Source organism: Arachis hypogaea, chromosome 3 (assembly GCF_003086295.3).
Source record: "Arachis hypogaea cultivar Tifrunner chromosome 3, arahy.Tifrunner.gnm2.J5K5, whole genome shotgun sequence".
NCBI lineage: Eukaryota > Viridiplantae > Streptophyta > Magnoliopsida > Fabales > Fabaceae > Arachis > Arachis hypogaea.
Genome location: NC_092038.1, coordinates 74,177,262 through 74,196,805, shown reverse-complemented (window position 1 = coordinate 74,196,805; position 19,544 = coordinate 74,177,262). Strand labels below are relative to the sequence as shown.

The window sequence follows — 19,544 nt, the reverse complement described above, 5'->3', positions numbered from 1 at the left end:
TCTCGATGAATTAATGTAATTATTTCTGTTTTCTATTCAAACACGCTTGTTTTTCTCTAAGATGTTCATTCGCACTTCAATATGATGAATGTGATGATCCATGACATTCATCACTATTCTCAATCTATGAACGCGTGCCTGACAACCACCTCCGTTCTACCTTCGATTGAATGAGTATCTCTTGGATTCCTTAATCAGAATCTTCGTGGTATAAGCTAGAATCCATTGGCAGCATTCTTGAGAATCCAGAAAGTCTAAACTTTGTCTATGGTATTCCAAGTAGGATTCAGGGATTGAATGACTGTGATGAGTTTCAAACTCACAAGGGTTGGGCGTAGTGACAGACGCAAAAGGATCAATGGATCCTATTTCAGTATGAGTGAGAACCGACAGATGATTAGCCATTCAGTGATAGGGCACCTGGACCATTTTCACTGAGAGGACGGATGGTAGCCATTGGCAACGGTGATCCACCAACACACAGCTTTCCATAGGAGGAACCTTGCGTGCATGAAAAAGATGACAGGAAGAAAGCAGAGATTCAGAAGACAAAGCATCTCCAAAACTCCAACACATTCTCCATTACTGCGTAACAAATACTCATTTCATGCTCTTTCACTTTTTACAACTAAAACTAAAGAACCCTATTGGTATCCTGACTAAGAATAATAAGATAACCATAGCTTGCTTCAAGTCGGCAATCTCCGTGAGATCAACCCTTACTCACGTAAGGTATTACTTGGACGACCCAATGCACTTGCTGGTTAGTTGTGCGGAATTACATAGTGTGAGTGTAATTTTCGTGCACCATGGGGTTCCAAGCCAAGTTGGTTGAACATGATTCTACACCCTCAAGACTTCAAAAGACCTCTTGTCAATGTGTCTTCATCTAAGGACTCCTCCATGGTGAGCATCTCTTATGCTTCATCTACAATCTCTGTCAGCATTACCTCTCCTTCAACACCTATCATTCCAACATTGTGTTGAGGAAAGGGAGTACTTTTTACACCTTTTTGGTTTTGTTCTCCATTTAGGAGTATCTTCCCTTCCTTCACTTGCCTATAAAACATCGTCATCGCCACATAACAGTCAGTCACTCCATGGCTCTTATTCCGGTGCACCTTACAATATTTTGGGTCTCTCATATCTTCAGGTGTTGGTGGCTCTCTATCTATTCTGGGATTTAATGTTCCATCCTCAAACCACCCATTTACGACAACCATGGCCTGAGCTCTGGAGAGGGGCAGTGGGGGTGGAGGACTGTTCCTGTTAGCCCCCTAGAATAGGAAGGCCTTCTGCCTCTGCCATCAGCAGCACACACCTCTAGGGAAAAACTTCTTTAGATCTCGTTCCATTACGCTTTACTACCTCAGTTATGTCAGATGCTCCCTTTAAGAGCTCAGAGAAAGTGTTTGTGTTGCTCATAGAAAGATAAATTTATGATCCGTCTTCCACATTTCTAATACACCCGTATACTAATTGTGGCTTTGGGAGGGTGTCTATGCAAAGTAAAGCTTAATCTCTGTATCTCTTGATAAATGCTACCAATCATTCTCCTTGTCTCTGTTTTACCCTTCCTAGGTCCATGATGTGCATAAAGGGATCCTCTTCTAGGAACTTGTTGCAGAACTCCATCACTAATTGCTCCCAGGTGTTGATGCTATTGGCTTTCAACTTGGCATACCACGTGAACGCCCTTCTTGTCAATGATTTTGCGAACTCCTTGATCTTAAGCTCCTGGTGGTTCCTGACACCCCAAGGTCGTCCAAGAATGACAGGATGTGTTCCTTGGCACTTTTGGTACCATCAAATTTACGAAAAGTAGGCGGTTGGTACCCCTTAGGGTACGGTTTTGCCAAAATATGATGCCCAAATGGTGGACTTATCTCTCAAGTGGGTTTACTTGCTTCTCCTTTGCTCTTTAGAATACACGCCAACTCTCTACGAGTGATCGGGGTGTTCTCGTCTTCCTCTGTATTCTCCAGATTCACGACTGGAAGTGGTGAAAGGGGTTCTATACCTCGTTTGATCCCTAGCCATCATTTCTGTTATCAAAGTTTACATCTTTGTTTGGTTGTCTATCATATAGTTATACACATAAGCAGGGATGGTTACGTGAGTGTGTGGACCAATGGTACCTCCAACGTGGGGTGTGAAGAAATTCGCGTAGGCATGAGCTCCTTCTCCTCTGCACCCAGATTCTGCTGTTCCATGTGTTCTTCTTTTTAGTTGTGCTCGTCCTCATTTTGAAGTGATCCCAAGATGAGATTGAGGTTCCGAGGGGTTATTGAATGTCGCCTAGGTGGTCGATTCTGCCCAGAATGAGTATTGCTAGGCTCAGCCATCACGTCGAAGTTTTCCTCCCTAGTGGAGTCACCAAGTGATTCGAGTGAGTTTTGTGAAAAATAGATTAAATGAAAAATGATTAAGATAAGAGATTTGGAGTAAGTAAACTTGTGAGGAAAATACTTTTATTAATAGCAAATAAGCAATAATACAAGAACTAATGATGAGGAATAAAGGTGGAGAACAAGTGTTGAGACATCCACTAATGTCACAAGAGGATGAATGAGCTTTGTTTAAAGTGGATAGGGGTTGATTAATTGCTGTCGGGTGTTCTGGTGGAACACCCGAATGCCAATTTTGCTTGTGAAGTTGATGAATAAAATGAAGAACAATGGGAGAAATTTGAGAAGAGAAAAAGATAAATTTTTGGGCTTCTAAGTTTCAAAGAAAAGTCCTTTAAAGAGGTGGCTTGATGTCCTTTTATAGTGTCAAACCATTTTGAGGAGGGAATCTATTGTCCAATGGTTATAGTGTGATGTTTGGCCTACTCCTTTTACCCCAAATATTTTTAGGTACTTCAAATCTTTTCAACTAGAAAGGGAAGAAGTTGATTTCCACAAGTTAAACTAAAGCTCATGACATGTGACATTAGTGAATGGACATTTAATTTGGTTTTCTTCTAACTAGATGACACTCTTTATACTCCAAATTCAATCAATCCACTTTCACCAATTTAGTTCCCACTAAAAAAAATTCAACTCTTCAACATGTTCTTTTGAGTTCTATCCTTCTATTCAACACTTTTAAGAAGAACTTGACTCTTTTTTTTTACTATATCTTTAAATTATTTTAAAAATTATTTATGTACAAAAAATTTATATTTTTACTACACAATCACTCTTTCTCCACTAACTTTAGTTTCAAAAGAGTAAAGTGATGTCAGTATAATACTATTCATTTATTTCTCTAAGAGTGTGCATGGAAGATTTATTTGCACAGCCCGTTATATTCCAAGCAAGCATATTCATGAAAAAACGAGAAAGCTTGATCAAATCATTTGATTTTGGAGTAGATATCAAAAAAGTACAAACTACGAAGTAAAAGACGTGTCGTAATAGCCCTTTTCTTTTTTGGACGGAGTAATAGATCTCAAAAGAACCGGCACGACGAATGAATTGTTTGGGCTTAGGCTTGGCCCTTGTGTCCTTTCTGGGCTTCTGACGCTCATATGATAAGGAAAGAGTCGACCAAAAAAAAAAAAAAAGAAGGAAAGAAAACGGGAGAGAGATGGGATTAGTAGGGGGAAATAATAATAAAGTAAACGGCCATCATCATCATCTTAATCTTTATCGTAAGTTCTAAGAAGAGGATTAAGGATTCTCATCTTCCAAATAAGTCAACAAAAAACAAGAGATTTTTTGTTTCAGTATTTGCTTCTGGTTTTGCAGACTGAGAGTGAGATGGGACTCTTATCACTTACATTCCATCCTTCTCCCGCTTTCAATCCCTCGATTTTTACGCTTCCTCCCCACCGCTGCCACCGCCCCTCTTCACTCGCCGTCAGAGCCACTTCCGCCGCCGGCACCCCGCAGCCTCTGCTCCAAGTCAATGACCTGAGGGCGAAGATCCTGGAATCCGGCGTCGAGATTCTCCACGGCGTCAACCTCACGGTCAACGAGGGAGAGGTTCACGCCATCATGGGAAAGAACGGTTCCGGGAAAAGCACTTTTGCTAAGGTACCTTCATTTCTTAAATTCTTTCATTTTTAACTGAATTTTTAGTCTTCTGCTCAAGATGGTTGCTCAATTAAAGTCTACGCTATTCTGTGTATCGATGAAGAATTTTGATTACTGTAAAGCTAAGGAATTTATGATGCTATGGTATGCCATACATGGAATGAAAGTGAATAGGGAAAAGAAAAGAGTTGATTCGATTATTATGGATTTTCCTTTTGCAGGTTCTTGTGGGTCACCCTGATTATGAGGTTACTGGAGGCAGTGTTGTGTTCAAAGGGGAGAATTTGCTTGAAATGGAACCCGAGGAGCGGTCACTAGCTGGTCTTTTTATGAGTTTCCAGTCCCCTGTTGAGATTCCTGGTGTTTCTAATGATGAGTTTTTGGTCATGGCATATAATGCACGGAGGCGAAAGCTTGGCCTCCCTGAGCTTGGACCACTCGAGGTGGGTCATCTTTTGTCTTATCGGGCTGTGCATGGTTCCAGTTGTTTCTGATATTGTTTGTTGAGCTGAGTATGCGGTTCTGTCTTGCAGTGCTTCTCTTACCTGATGGAGAAACTCCAGCTTGTTAACATGAAGCCGGACTTCCTCAATAGGAATGTCAATGAAGGATTCAGTGGTGGAGAACGCAAACGCAATGAAATTTTGCAGCTTGCGGTACTGTTTAAGTCCTAGTTTCTTTATTGTAAGTTGTGATTGAATCATAAGTGTTTGTTCTGTCCTAACTTCTTTTACTCTTACCTCCATCCATGGTGCAGGTTTTGGGGGCAGACTTGGCTATTCTGGACGAAATTGATTCTGGATTGGATGTTGATGCACTCAGAGATGTTGCAAATGCAGTCAATTGTATACGTGCCCCAAAGAATTCTTTGATGATGATAACTCACTATCGAAGAATACTGGATCTTTTAAATCCGACACATGTCCATGTTATGGTAAGTTGCGACTGATCTTCCACTCTATTATAAGTTTTGAACTTAAAAGAGAATGGATAAGATTCAGAGTGAAGTTAGACAAGATTCCTTCTCCCTATTTTCTCATGAAGTTTAGAGAAAAATGTATCTTAGGTGTTGACACTTAGTATGAATGCACTCGTGCTGCAAAATAACACAAATGAACCTTTCCTATTATGAAATTTCAGGACAAAGGGAAAATTGCGAGGACAGGTGACATATCCATTGTAGAAACTATTGAGACTGAGGGATATGAAACAGTTGCAGCTTTGACCTAATAAATCTTGTAAGGGTATTATCTTGGTGTAAATTTGTTGTGCTTGTTCAATTTAAATTCACTTCTTATTCACCTTGTATTATAGATGTTCGCCTTTCTCTTTTAGGAGCATTCTTGGAAATAGACAATATGTAATTAGGAGCAACGATTAACCATAATATATTAAGAGTAAAATTTATAGGCCTCACAAAAAATAGTCATCTAGAGCTTTCATTTCAATCTGATATCTATATTCATTCTGACATGATATTGGTATATGACTGCATGTTAAGTACCTGTGAAAGTGTGAAACCGCACATTATTTAATGTTCATAAGTCATGCTTGATGTCCAACTAATTTATTGGCATAAAGATTGCAATGTTAAAGAATTAGTATATGTGTGTGCATGTATATATATGGATTGGGCTATATTTTATACATTGAAATGAGTTTCTTAGTGTTGCTTTTCTCTGTTCCTATATGCTCTAAGATAAGAAAACTTAAACCTTGAAAGGTTGAATAACATTCCATCAGACATTAGTCTCTATTAGGACCCTTTTCTAGTTTTCTATATTTGTTAATATTTTATATATTGAAAAATCAGTTGCTTTCAGAATCCTTTCTCTGTTCCAGTTTGCTAGAAGATGAGCAAACCTTTTGAAGGTTGAATCTCATTGCATCGACATTAATCTCAATACCATCATCGCAGATTATGAGCAGAATAATATTTTCTTTCAGGCACACTACTGGGTAAGTTCAGCCATGTTGTCTTGAAAGATGTTCTTTTCCAGGTTCAGCCTTTCTTGGATTGCATTCTTAGCCATCTAAGTTTTTAAGCTGTTTTCAAACATATTTGACTGAGTTACCTGATGTTGCCTCTTATATCTTGATTTTTCCTATACATTTATTGATTATTATTTCTTAAGTAAGGATGGTGAGAGGAAGTAGTTATATTTATTGTAGTTTGCCCAGTTCTGTTCTTAAGTTGCCAATCTTTGTTGTAGGTATGTAAGCAATGTTAACTGAAGCGATTGCACTTATACTCTGCTTTCTCCTTTCATTCTGTGTAAAGCTCGTGTTGGCTGATGTCATGTGTTCACCACTTAGGATATTAATCTTCTGGGCATTACCATAGGCATTGATACAGAAATACAATAATACTGTTAAACTATGATATGAATCTACTTAATTCTCAACAGAGCTATTAGCGTGGATATTTTGAAGTTTTGTTTGCCTCTACTTTATTGTTAGACAGGCTTTTATTTATTCATTTCATGTTATTAATTGCAAATTTGGCTCAGTCATGCTACGTTTGCTGCGAGTGCAGTTTAAATTTGTATTTTGTAATATCTCAATCTCTTGTTAGTGTTCTCATTAGCCACATAGCCATCAATTCAATTCCTTTAGTCTAATTCTTTTAGTTTAGTAATCCAACAACATACTTTATTCCATACTGTTAAACATTTATGACTATCTGATGGTTAAAAGCAATAAATTCTAATAGCACTCTAGCCTTCTTCATTTTGATTAACCTCGTATTTTAAATGTCATTCACTCTTTATTTTTACCCTTTTAGATGAGAATTTAAATAGTAATTATATGTGCCAAGGAAAGTTAGCACATGCAAACCAATTTGGATTGATCTAGTAATTAATTTAGGATTTGGATCCGCTAAAGTTTGAATTTTACTTTAGAGAGTAAAGTGTGATCTCTTACCATTTATTTCACAGGTGGGACTAAGAATAAATATGAAATTCAAATTTTAGAGGATCTAAATCCATTAATTTACTAGTTTGCATAAATAAGTATAAGTGTCTGAATTTTGTCTTGTGCAAGTAATAATCTATTGGTCAATATTAAACTCTTAAGTGGGGTTTAAATAAGCATCAGTTAGTCCTTAACATGTTAAACTAAAAAATACAATGAAAATCCAAAAAAAAAAAAGAAAAAGAAAGTTAGCACAAGCAGCAATGGCTCAACATTTCCAAATTATTCTTTGATACTTGATCAATAAATGCGTGTTGAAATAACTTTAAAATTATAATTTTAATTAATTTCTAATTATTTAACAAAAATAAACATAAAATTCTGAATTCTATACTTTTCAAATAAGGCTCTAAACAAAATTGGAATTTTCTCTTTTTAATCAGTTTGTCAATTCCATTATCATCAATATTGGAAATTTTCGATAGAACTAGAGTTGGCTTAACGCAACTGACAGAAAAAATAAACGAAATATGTCAACACTCCACCATGAATACTAGGTTGATCCCCAATCCAGTTTTTGGGTCAATTTAAACAAGTGTAATTGCAAATTATACACGCTACTTTAATTTTCTTGTATAAATGGGCTCAAACCTCAACCTTATAATTCTCGTCATACAAATTATTTTCGTTCAGTACCAACATTATTGAGGAAGTTGACAAAATTGATTTCTCAAATGAGAAGACTACAAACATCGTAAAGCAAGGAGAGAAGTGAGAGTGGAGAAACAAAATGAGTGGGAGTTAACCAAAAATCCTCTAGGTACCCATAATTGATCTAAACTAAAGCTGTACATCTGACCAATAGGATTGCCTGTAATATATATCAACGAGAAAATAGATGCGAAAAGAAAAGGATTTCGACATACACAGTACTGTATTTGCCATATTGCTGTCAGATTGAAATTTAGGAACCAAGTTGAGCCAGCAATGTATCTCTGATCAAATAAAAGAACACCACTGGCGCATCCGGGTGCAGAACAAGGAGTTCCAGTATTATATTTCAATTGCAATAATATAAATGCCTTTATCTCAATATATGGAAGCACGTCAGCAATGACCATGATTGCCTGAAAGAGAAAAACCACAGATAGCTATCAAACACCGAAAATCTCAGCAACAATCAATCGCATATGGTTCCCCTATTTAAGCTACAAACGAAACCTATAACTATTTAGCAACTCAGGATGTCACGTGGTGTATTATGTGACAATGTTGAAAGTATCTAAACACTTACCGATTCCCTGCTTCTTCTGAGGACGACCTCTGTCAAGGTAGGGAGCAATTATGGCATCTAACTTCACCAACCAAAGAGCAAGGGCTGATGATGTATGGGGCATTAATGCAAAATATGCAATGATTTCTTGAACAACTTTATCTGGTAAGTTGCACTCAAACAGCCAGTGCTTGTTTATTGCACCAACGAAATCAGAGAGAACCTATAAGATTAGGAAATTGAAAAGGAAATAATAGGTCAGTTGTGAGAAATATAATTTCAGGCACATAGCAAAATTCCTTAAAGCAGAAGGCTAAACACAAAACCTGCAAAAGCTCAACTAAAGATGAAGTGCGCCTGAGTCGTTTAACCCATAGCTTATGAGCAGATTTCCTCCAAGCACCTACTAAGGCATCTTCAGGCATAACAGACTGCACAAAGGGCAACAGAGCAATGGGAAACAGAAAAATCAAACTTCAAAATATCAATATGCATAACATATATGCAAATCAGTGCAAGTAATTAATATTAAAAATATCAGGAAGCTGGAGAAGCAGTGAAAAGGAGAGGATGACAAGCATTGACAAAGCATTGGTGTGCACACTTTGATCAAAGTAACAAGCTTATCCCATATACTTCCCTCGAACAGAGATACCATCCAAAACATATCAGGTGGCACAAAGTAAATATATCCACACAAAAGCACAACACCACTTTCTAATTTTCAAAAATTTTGGTATATTTTCCCTTGATTTTGCATGAAAACCTTTCATTTATGCCCATAATCTACTACAACATTGTACAATATATCCAATTCCAAGGCAGCATGTAAAACAGATGAATGACAATTTACCTCAATAGCATAAATTGCAGCTTTCAGTGATTGAATCTGTGATGATAGAACTTTATGATTTGGAAATGTATTAACATCCTCTTTCTGACAGCATGTAGCTCTGTGAATGGCGTATCTCTCTTCTAGATCAAAATCAAGCTCAAATGTGGTATGGCAAATCCTGCAGTGTCTCTCGTCTCTCCAATAAAGATCATGACAAGTCAGACATTTCGCTAGAGAATCAAGATAAGACCTTCTACCATATTTTACAACGTTAAGATCTAAATAAAAGGATCCCCAAATCCAAGAATCATATCCTTGAGCACGGAGCCACTTTTGCACTTGTTCCTCACCCTTCTTTCCAGCTTCAATAATCACAGCCCCTGCTGAAGGTATTGTGTCTTTTGCAGTCTCAATCAGATTCAGATTGTCTACATCAGATACCGGGGAATAACTGTCTTCTGAAACCATATCCAGCTCAGATTGATCAGAATGCAACATAGAACCCATTCCAGTACTGTTAACCTTAATACTAGACATAAATCTGCATAGAGATGCTTGCCGCTTCTCCAGAGATTCAATGAGATGAGCCTCCCGTTTCCCTCTATCATCTAACACTGATAGCAAGGCACATAAGGCCTGCACACAGGATAACCAATACAAACAATTATCATCACCTGAATAGTAATGCATATAATAGAATGTTTTAGCTAAAATTCCTAATTGACTAGAAAAAAAAAATTCAGTAATCAAGAAGAGCTATGTACAATAATAATCTTATAAATTCACCTCTTCAGTATCAATCACTTCCCAGTGACCATCTTCAGAAGATTCAAAGTAAACCCTCCTGTGGCCAGGATCATCAGCATTACAAGGGCCGAGGAAAAGCCAGTATCTATTGTAGCGACGATCAGATCCCAAAAATACTGATTGAATGGGATGTGAATCAATTGACCCTTTTTCCTTCTCTCCCTGGTTACTGGAATTTGAGATTAAGGATGTGGAATCTACTGGACATGGTAGAAAAGATGAGTTCAATTCTTTTGCATGTTGCATTTGTCCAATCTGGTACCAAAATGGTCCCGGCTTCTTTATTGACGATGCTCTTTTTATTTTCGCTCCAGAACCATGTTGGATGCTCGAATGGCAGTCAACTGTGATTTTTGTTGGGTCCTGTAAGAAAGATCATTTAGTATCAGAACTTTATGGGATAAGATGAATACCTCAATTTGAAACTGAGAGCAGGATTACAATCCAAGGCCAAAAAAGTTCAGTAGTTTACCTTCATCCTGATGCTGGAACCAGAGGAAAGAAGATCAGTTAGAGCAGCCAAAGCATTCAATTTTTCTTCAATTTTCAAATCTGAATATTCACTCTCCATCAGTCCTAACAACCATATTTCTCCTGGATGGCTCTCATCAATTTCAGTATATACTTTGAGCATATTATTCTTGGTTTTATGACCGTTAACACACTTCAGTTTTCTCATGTTGGCGCCTCTTGAATCATTTTCAAAATCATCATCACTGCTAAACGTATCATTGTAATTGATTTCATCATCAACACTCCCAGCATCCTCCATATCTGATTTAGAATCATCTATGTCCTTCGTAACAGTGCTCATACGCACACGATATGCAGATGGTGAAATCTTTTCAAATAAAGTAATATCACTTGAAAGTGTGGAACATATTAAAGATTCCAGGTCCCCAGTTGTGCCATCAAGGTTTAATTCTACAATCTGCAAAACATCAAAATACAGTTGAAATTAAACAATAGCATCTTAATATTTCAAAAAATCTAATAACAACAATCATGAAGATATTTTAAAATAGGCAGTAGTATCTCCCATCCAACTTGTACTTTCCTCTTTCTAAATCACTTTCTTGAAACTGGTTAGTTTCTTAATTTCCAAATTAAAATAGGACAAACATCATACAGCACACGCTTGGTTACCTGTTTTAAGTTTGCTAGCTCAGATACCTTGCATCCATTGTTTCCTCGCTCTGACAAGATTTTAAACAACTCTCCCTTGAAGGTGCCAGGGTGTAGGCCATAGTTTACAAAAAGATTCAACTCCTATAGAACATAGCACATGTATGTTGTAGCATTAGCTATGTATAGTAGTAAATATATGTATGGAATATAATATTTGAATATTATTTTATTTCATCTTAGTATATAGTAAAGTAGACAAAGGATACGTAAACCTGTGTTTTCCAATAATAAGTTAATAACAAAAGTATTTGTAATATAATGGTTCGTTTACATCTAAATTAAACTGATCTTGTCTGAAATACCTTGCTAAGTGCCTCTCTTCGTAAGGCCCCTTGCTTTGAACCAAATCCAGAAGCAACAAGCACTTGACGAAGTATTTCAACCCAAGTAAGAGCATTCAAAGAACTTCTCCAGCAGTCTACAGAATATTCTTGACTTTCGACCTGCCAAATCATTATTAAAACCATGTAAAGGATTCTTATCTTGCGCGATAATTGACTAATGTGAACTATTCCGCATAATAGACAACAAGGCATAAGATATCACAACCACACAAATATGAGGTAAAGGTACTCACTGAATGAAGCAATGCAAGAAAATTGCAGGACTTATTTAAATGAGGTGAAAAACCATTGGTAAGCTCCACTTCAATGTCAGATAGAAGAAGTGAGAGAAGGGCTATGTGAGTCTTTCCAATTAAAACCGAGTCCTGGTAGACAAATCCACCAATGTAAGCCATTTTTCATAAACTGGAAAATTAAACAAAGAAACTGGAAATGCTTCTGAAATATAATCCTGGGTCAAGAATGACAAATTACCTTATCATGAAATGCTTGAACAAACTCATCCAGAGTGAATGGGCATATATTGACTACTGTAGCATATGTATAAAGGAAATGGAAAACCTGCCAAACAGTAAGTTAGTTCTACAACAGTTTGAGTCAATTGTAATAAAATAAGTTTCAAAACAATAACAAATGAAGCAAGATCATATTCTCAATAAAGTAAGCTTAACAGTCTTAAATAATCAAAGAGGGAACCTATTCCAATTCATAGCAAACAGATATTGTAGGGTAACAAATAAGATCCCAATTACTCACAAACATTCAAAAGGGGCAAAAAATGAGATAGTAATAGGATAGAAAGTGATGATAGAAACCTTCGCTCAAAATTATTTTAACATCTTTCTGGAATATGAGACAATTGCCAGAGCAGAACAACAATGACATCAGATCTCACCCAGATAAATGACCCCACTAAGTATAAGAACAAAACATATACTAATATGAAGATCTAATATGAGAAACTAGGAAATAAAGGGGCCTACCCACCTATGATTGGTGAATCTTCTAGAGAAAAGAAGAAACGCTTACGATATATAGTTCTTAATATAAACAATTAAATCTTTCATTTACGTCTGTAAATATGTCAATTAGATTTTACACTTTTATCTAACATGGCAGCCTTTATTCAGCACCAAAGTAAAAATGTATACTATACAAGGGTAACTCAAAGAAATGTATAGAGAAGTGCATCTGCACATAGGTACAAATATAGCAGAAAAACATGCATTCACAAAAATAAGATCTCTCAAGTCAAAAAAGTTGATCATATGCACCTTAAATAATTTCTTCACAATTTCTGGAGAGGAATCCCAAGGTTGCAAACAGATAGGTTTCTTCATTTTGACAGTATCTGGGGGGAACTTAACTAGCACATCTGTAAAGGACCCAGGCAATCAGTGATTGCTAATAATCAGAACATTTCAGATTCATGCAGTCACTAGAACAAAACACATACGTTTGGGGAAAAGTTATTCCTGCAAAAGTTACCTTTGCAGAGTGCACAACCAAACATTCCACTTGCAGCAAGATGATCAGAACACAACAGCATATTGATTCCTGCTCGGAACTCTCTCATCTCAAGCTCCTCATCATCGACTAACATTGAAATTTGATCAAATCCCTCCTCAAATATTGCGCTATCCACTGCAAGTTCACATTTTTCCTCCGATGACTGGTTCTGAGTTACATATAGATTAGATTTCCCCTGCCAGATAAAAGCAAGCTGTAATCTTGCGAAGTCCAGCAAAATCAACCAGAATACTGAAAAACTCAACATTTTATTTACCATTTCTCTTTGTATGGAAAGTTTCCTCTTGTCCTGAGACTTATTTATCGTGTGCTGTGTTTTATTTCTTCTGTTCTCACGAACTGGTTTCTGTACCATAGACTTTGAGACTAGATGAGTGCCTTGCTCTCGGCTATCAAAATCAAAGTCATTTGGAAGGTCTTCAGCATAAGGATTGGTTGCCCTCCAGACTGTCATCAAACCTTTGCCCATACCATGTTTCTTCACTGATGTTTTCTTATTAAAGCTTGGGTGACTTCCACATGCACTCTTGGAAACCTGAGGAAAAAGGAACTGAGATAGGGTGTCACAAGAAGCTTAAAAATTCATCCTCACGATAATAAAAGTTACCTTTCTCATTTTGGCGGGCCCGTAGTCCTCTACATATGAAGGAGTGTAACTCTCTGACCCTAAGCAATCAATGACAAAATTATTCAACACAACACAACTTCACTCCCTCAATCTCCACTCTCAAATAAGGAATAACAAATTAATTAATTAGCTATTAATCCGCTGCTGTTCAAACTACTGCAATTAAGTCATTGTTTAAAACATCCCAATATTGCAGTTTTGGCAGTCTCTGCAGCTGAATAGCAACTACGACCATGGCTCTACTTGTACAAATCACAATTTAAAATAATGGCTTATAAAAGAAGAACGAACAAATTAATTAACAAATCAGTAGCATAAACCAGAGAGAGGAAGGGAGAGAGAGACGCACGAGAAGGAAGAGAATCAAATTCGAGACCAATAGGAGGACCATCGCTCCTCAAATTATCATAGTCCGTTGTAAAAAATTCCTGAAGACGCTTATGCTTCTTCTTTCTACTAACTCTCCCTGTTACAGCCATATCGTAAGTTGAAGGCGAAGGAGCGTTAGAGTTCTCCTTCTCTCTATGCCGTTGCTGTTGTTGCATCCTTCTAGAAGCTGCGGCGGCGATTCCGAACAGGCTTTTACCAGCACCGGAACGAGGGGGCACGATCACTCCATTTTCTCCCTCCTCCGTCTCCATTCCCGTCCGTGCTGTTAGGTGCTTCTTCTCATCTGCACCGCCACAAACAAGAAATGGAAGGTGTTAATGGAAACTAAAAAATTAGATGAAAATTATCAGCGGGAAATGCGTTTATGCAGTGCTACGAAGATCACTGACTGAACTGAGCTGAAATTAAGTGATTCCGCGAAATTTGGATTAGTGGAGTGAGTGTGAGCTAAGAAGATATAAGGAGAATGAACTTGTGCAAATGTGAGAGCAATTGACCTGAATTGCAGCTTCGACAGTGGGTTTGGGAAATGAAATGAGAGAGGAAAATGAAATTGTGTGTTTATTATAAAAAGTCGAAGAGAAGAGAAGGAATGGAAAGGGGATAATGAAGAAAGTGTAGTCTCATGAAGTAGGGAAGTAGGGTTTTGGGTTTTACGAAACAGAAATGAAATATCTACGTTTATTTTTCCTTTTTAGTTTTTACCAATTAGTATGTGTAATCACTAATCACGCTAATATCTGACCACAATATCAGTACTCAGCAGCACTAGCACCCATTGTCTTTTTCTTTTCTTTATTCTCAGAATCGTGCTTTCTTTTTCCCTCCTTTGTTTGGGCTTTTCTGGGTTATATATAATCGCAAAGCCAATAGGCGATAGCCCTTCTCTTAACCTGCTTTTCCAATTTGTTGGGCTCAATTTAAGCCCGTGTACGGTTTGGGAGTTTGTCCTCAACTCAGAACCGGTTTTAATTCACGTTCAAAAAAAAAAAAAAAGAAATAGTTTTAAACTTTTAATTGAATGACAAAATATAAAGTGTTGAGGCAGGGTGTGTGGCAAATCAGTTTGCCACTTTGCCTCATATTAAGCCACACTTAGAATCGATTCTCACTTCGAGTATCAGTTGGATTTAGTATGTGTGTATGTCCAAAAAAATAAAAATAAATAAAATATAGTGCTTTTTAATATATTGCTAAGTACACGTCATTTTAAGCAATTTTTTAAATTTTTTAAATTCATTTTTTTAGATTTTAATTAAATTTCTTATATTTTTTAATAAAATTTTATAAATAATAAAATATTTGGAGTTAGAATAGTATTTATGTGTTTTCAGAAGTTTTTAGACTTAAAACCAGCAAGAACCAAAGCTTTTTCACAAAGAAAATACAAGTACAGATAAATTGTGGCTTAAGAAACAAAACCATGCCCTAAAGGCCAACTTAGACAATCAAAGGCACCCAAGCATGCATGGCAAGCAGACAAGAGCCCACGCCTGGCGGCCAAGGGCATACACCATGCGGCTAGCTCTCCATGCCCAGCGGACAGCATCTACGCTCAATGGACCCACCTTTCTCCCTTCATCCGCCGAGCGTCCTCCAAGCACTCCATACACACACCCGGCGTGTGTCCTCCCTAGAAGGTGGAATTTCGGGCTTTTGCCTAATTTTCTGTAATACAAGCTCGAATATAAGATGATTTCAACTTTCAGGAAGTAACAATTAAGACCCAAACTTAATTATCCACATTATTAGAAGTCTTAATCACATATAAAATATTGAGGACTCTAGAAGATTAGTTATTAATTCTTTCTAGAAACATAAAGGATTTCGTTGTTATAATTTGATTTGAATTATTATTGTTTTGAATTTGAAATTGAAGTCAGTAATTAGTTATCTTATCTTTTTCTCCAACAGATGAGATTAGGATAGTTTGAATTTGAATCCTAGAATTAGGATATAAATAAGCGAACCTTGTTTACAGAGGGGGATATTCCGCTCCTCAGCACAATTTTCTTCTTGTTTTTCTTTCATTCCATGGATAACTAATCCTTTGTCAAAGGTTAGAAGCTCAACTCAGAACCAGTTTTAATTCACGTTCAACAAAAAAAAAAAAAGAAATAGTTTTTAACTTTTAATTGAATGACAAAATATATAGTATTGAGGCAGGGTGTGTGGCAAATCAGTTTGCCACTTTGCCTCATATTAAGCCACACTTAGAATCGATTCTCACTTCGAGTATCAGTTGGATTTAGCGTGCGTGTATGTCCAAAAAAAATAAATAAATAAAATATAGTGCTTTTTAATATATTGCTAATGACACGTCATTTTAAGTAATTTTTAAAAATTTTTTAATTCATTTTTTTAGATTTTAATCAATTTCTTATATTTTCTAATAAAATTTTATAAATAATAAAATATTCGGAGTTAGAATAGTATTTATGTGTTTTCAGAAGTTTTTAGACTTAAAACCAGCAAGAACCAAAGCTTTTTCACAAAGAAAACACAAGTACAGATAAATTGTGGCTTAAGAAACAAAACCATGCCCTAAAAGCCAACTTAGACAATCAAAGGCACCCAAGCATGCATGGCAAGCAGACAAGAGCCCACGCTTGGCGGCCAAGGGCATACACCATGCGGCTAGCTCTCCATGCCCAGCGGACAGCATCTACGCTCAATGGACCCACCTTTCTCCCTTCATCCGCCGAGCGTCCTCTAAGCACTCCATACACACACCCGGCGTGTGTCCTCCCTAGAAGGTGGAATTTCGGGCTTTTGCCTAATTTTCTGTAATACAAGCCCGAATATAAGACGATTTCAACTTTCAGGAAGTAACAATTAAGACCCAAACTTAATTATCCACATCATTAGAAGTCTTAATCACATATAAAATATTGAGGACTCTAGAAGATTAGTTATTAATTCTTTCTAGAAACATAAAGGATTTCGTCGTTATAATTTGATTTGAATTATTATTGTTTTGAATTTGAAATTGAAGTCAGTAATTAGTTATCTTATCTTTTTCTCCAACAGATGAGATTAGGATAGTTTGAATTTGAATCCTAGAATTAGGATATAAATAAGCGAACCTTGTTTACAGAGGGGGATATTCCGCTCCTCAGCACAATTTTCTTCTTGTTTTTCTTTCATTCCATGGATAACTAATCCTTTGTCAAAGGTTAGAAGCTCTGTTTATGTTTTCTATGGATTATGAATCTACGTTTATTTTATTTTGAAGTCTTGCATTGATTTCATGATTGAGTTATTTGTTCTTCATTCAGATTAACATCATCGGAAGGTATGCGAGTCCCTTTTGAATTCTTTTAATTTAATTATAAAATTTGATAATTGAATTAAAGGTTGAAAACTCTTTCACATGACTCTTTGAATTCAGTTAGGAATAGTGGTTCAATTAGTGTGCGACATATGCAAGAATTTCAATCACTCTAATTTTGAATAAGTGTTTGGATTAGAACAACTTTTGAAAATTATGTTTTCTTCCAAGGTTATTGGACATGAGTAGCTTGAATACGTGACATATAATTCGACCTAAGGACTACTTTTAAATCCTATTAGAAATTGAATAAGTTTTTGTGCTTAAACTCTTTAATTAATTAACTGACAACAATTTAATTAAAGAGAAACTGAGACACCAAGGAATTGGAAATTAGTTACTAAAGATTTGTCGTGAAAGATATTTACATACTTCAAAATAAGCAAACAAGGTTTAGTTTTCCTAAAAGCATATACATCTCCGAAGCCCTTGACTCTCACCATCACTGTCTTCTCTCGATCAACATCCAAGTTCACTGTCTCCCAAGCACTCAAGATTCCAAGCAATATACAAGTTTTGCCCTCATCAATCCAGGTTATTTTAATCTAATTATATATTTAATCTGATATTTACTTGCTCAATCCTTTAATTCTCGTGAAAATGATATCCACTCATCGTGGTATTACTTGTAAGATCCGGTGCACCTGCCGGTATCCGTGAGCTTTACTTTTCGCTCATCAAGTTTTTGGCACCGTTTTCGGAGATTAATTGAGATTGACAACATAACGTCCGATTAAATCCTAACTTAGATCTCATTTACTTTCTTTTCTTTTATTTTCTTTTCTTTTCTTCTATGTTTTTTTCTTTCCTTTTCTTTTCTTTATTCTTCTTTCTTTAAGTCTTGTATACTGTAAGATACGTTTGATCTTTTTTTTTATTGCACATGCAAAGGGAAGAGGAAGAAAGAATGACGACTGATAATAAAAATGTAATCCGATTAGGAATGAACTCACTTCTTTTTTTCAAAAGGAGAGTGAATCATTCTATGAAGAATGAAAAAGGTATAAAAAACTGTTTGAAGAATAAATAAAGGAATCAACCCTAAAGTCAAGTTTGATCCGAAACTCGAAGATTATCCAGAAATTTCAAGCGAGATAGTAAGAAGAAAGTGGAAAATCTTGGCTAATCCTCTCGAGTAATTAGGAGCCACTTAAGTGCGAGAGTTTTATGTCAATGCATGGAAAATAACCAACTATGCATTTGAAGAATTCAAGAGCTATGTACGGGGAAAGAATATTGATTTTGTTTCCAAGAGTGTTAGAAGAGTTCTCCGCATCCCTCCTCAAGCTTATAACTTGGGGGATGATTACTATAATTATGGAATAAGGCTAAACGGAGATAAAAGCTTGAAAAAAGTCCTCTAAGATATTTGTCTTCCGAACACACAGTGGACGATGAGTACAAGTGGAGAGCCACTCACACTTAGAAGGACCCAACTGATCCCTGTTGTTAAATAATGGTTGGACTTTATTCAAAATAACATAATTCCAACATCCAACCATTCTAAAGTAACAATAGAAAGAGTAGTCCTTATCTATTCCATCATGAGGGGAGAAGAGGTAAGAGTAGAGGAACTCATCCCCTACTATATAAGCTTCTTTGCGAATAATGGGGAAACATGAATGATAAACCATAATTTTATGGTAAATTTTGGGTTGAACTGAGTGGATTTTATCAACTTATCTAGTATTTATTCATTGAAATAGCATTATTTTGTGATTTCTTCCTTAATTGTGCTTAAGAGTAAAAACATGCTTTTTAGGCCTTTAAATTGTTAAATTTAATTCATTTTAATTCTATTCGATGCCTTGATTTGTTTATTGATTTATTTAGGTTTAGAAGGCAAAGATTGAATTGAAGAAGTGAAGAAAAAGAATGTAAAGTGGAGAATTCATGAAAAATGAAGTTTGGAGCATTTCATGGCCATGCGTACGCATGATTGATGGCACGAGATTCACTTACAAAAACACGTGGCTAGCAATTTCAGGGCCTTTTCAAGCCCAATTCTAACCCAGTTCTGAAGTATTTCAAGCCAAACTCAAGAAGGATCAATGGAGGAAAAATTAGAATAGTTTTAGGCCATGTTTTAAGTTAGAATTCTAGAGAAAGAAGCTATTGCTTCTCTCTAGAATTTAGGGTTTTAGGTTTAGTTTTCTCCCCAGATTTAGGTTTTGATCTTGTTTTAATTTAGTTTTCCTCACTTTTTATTGTTCTAGCATCTTAATTCTCTTAATTTTACTTGTTAATTTCTCTATTTTGTTGCTTTTAGTTTCATGAACT

General features: G+C 36.3%; 2 protein-coding genes across 8 annotated transcripts; one reads left to right on the top strand and one right to left on the bottom strand.

The window, feature by feature from the left end:
- Positions 1–3,467: 3,467 nt before the first annotated feature.
- On the top strand, positions 3,468–6,454 carry LOC112790712 (ABC transporter I family member 6, chloroplastic). Of its 5 annotated transcripts, none has more exons than XR_011879985.1 (7): positions 3,468–4,022; positions 4,244–4,465; positions 4,556–4,678; positions 4,780–4,956; positions 5,163–5,260; positions 5,865–5,981; positions 6,236–6,454. XR_011879985.1 is itself a non-coding variant. In XM_072233108.1 (7 exons), exons 1-5 carry the CDS (start codon positions 3,747–3,749, stop codon positions 5,250–5,252), a joined length of 888 nt encoding a protein of 295 aa, XP_072089209.1. In that variant the 5' UTR covers positions 3,468–3,746; the 3' UTR covers positions 5,253–5,260; positions 5,970–5,981; positions 6,236–6,454. The 5 variants fall into 5 exon arrangements, 2 of the variants coding, with proteins under 2 accessions (XP_072089209.1, XP_072089208.1); XR_011879984.1 differs by having other exon boundaries at positions 5,846–5,981; XR_011879983.1 differs by having other exon boundaries at positions 5,836–5,981.
- A 1,085-nt stretch (positions 6,455–7,539) lies between these two features.
- On the bottom strand, positions 7,540–14,657 carry LOC112790713 (homeobox-DDT domain protein RLT3). 3 transcript variants are annotated; one of them, XM_025833250.3, is made up of 16 exons: positions 14,431–14,657; positions 13,893–14,216; positions 13,523–13,581; positions 13,172–13,450; positions 12,874–13,090; positions 12,660–12,760; positions 11,860–11,946; positions 11,619–11,750; positions 11,344–11,484; positions 11,000–11,122; positions 10,326–10,784; positions 9,833–10,216; positions 9,065–9,682; positions 8,538–8,642; positions 8,233–8,434; positions 7,540–8,065 (listed from the first exon to the last, which is right to left on the bottom strand). In XM_025833250.3, the coding sequence occupies exons 2-16, from the start codon at positions 14,182–14,184 to the stop codon at positions 8,046–8,048; spliced, it is 3,219 nt and encodes a 1,072-aa protein (XP_025689035.1). In that variant the 5' UTR covers positions 14,185–14,216; positions 14,431–14,657; the 3' UTR covers positions 7,540–8,045. The 3 variants fall into 3 exon arrangements, with proteins under 3 accessions (XP_025689035.1, XP_072089207.1, XP_072089206.1); XM_072233106.1 differs by having other exon boundaries at positions 14,323–14,616; XM_072233105.1 differs by having other exon boundaries at positions 14,328–14,610.
- Positions 14,658–19,544: the final 4,887 nt, after the last annotated feature.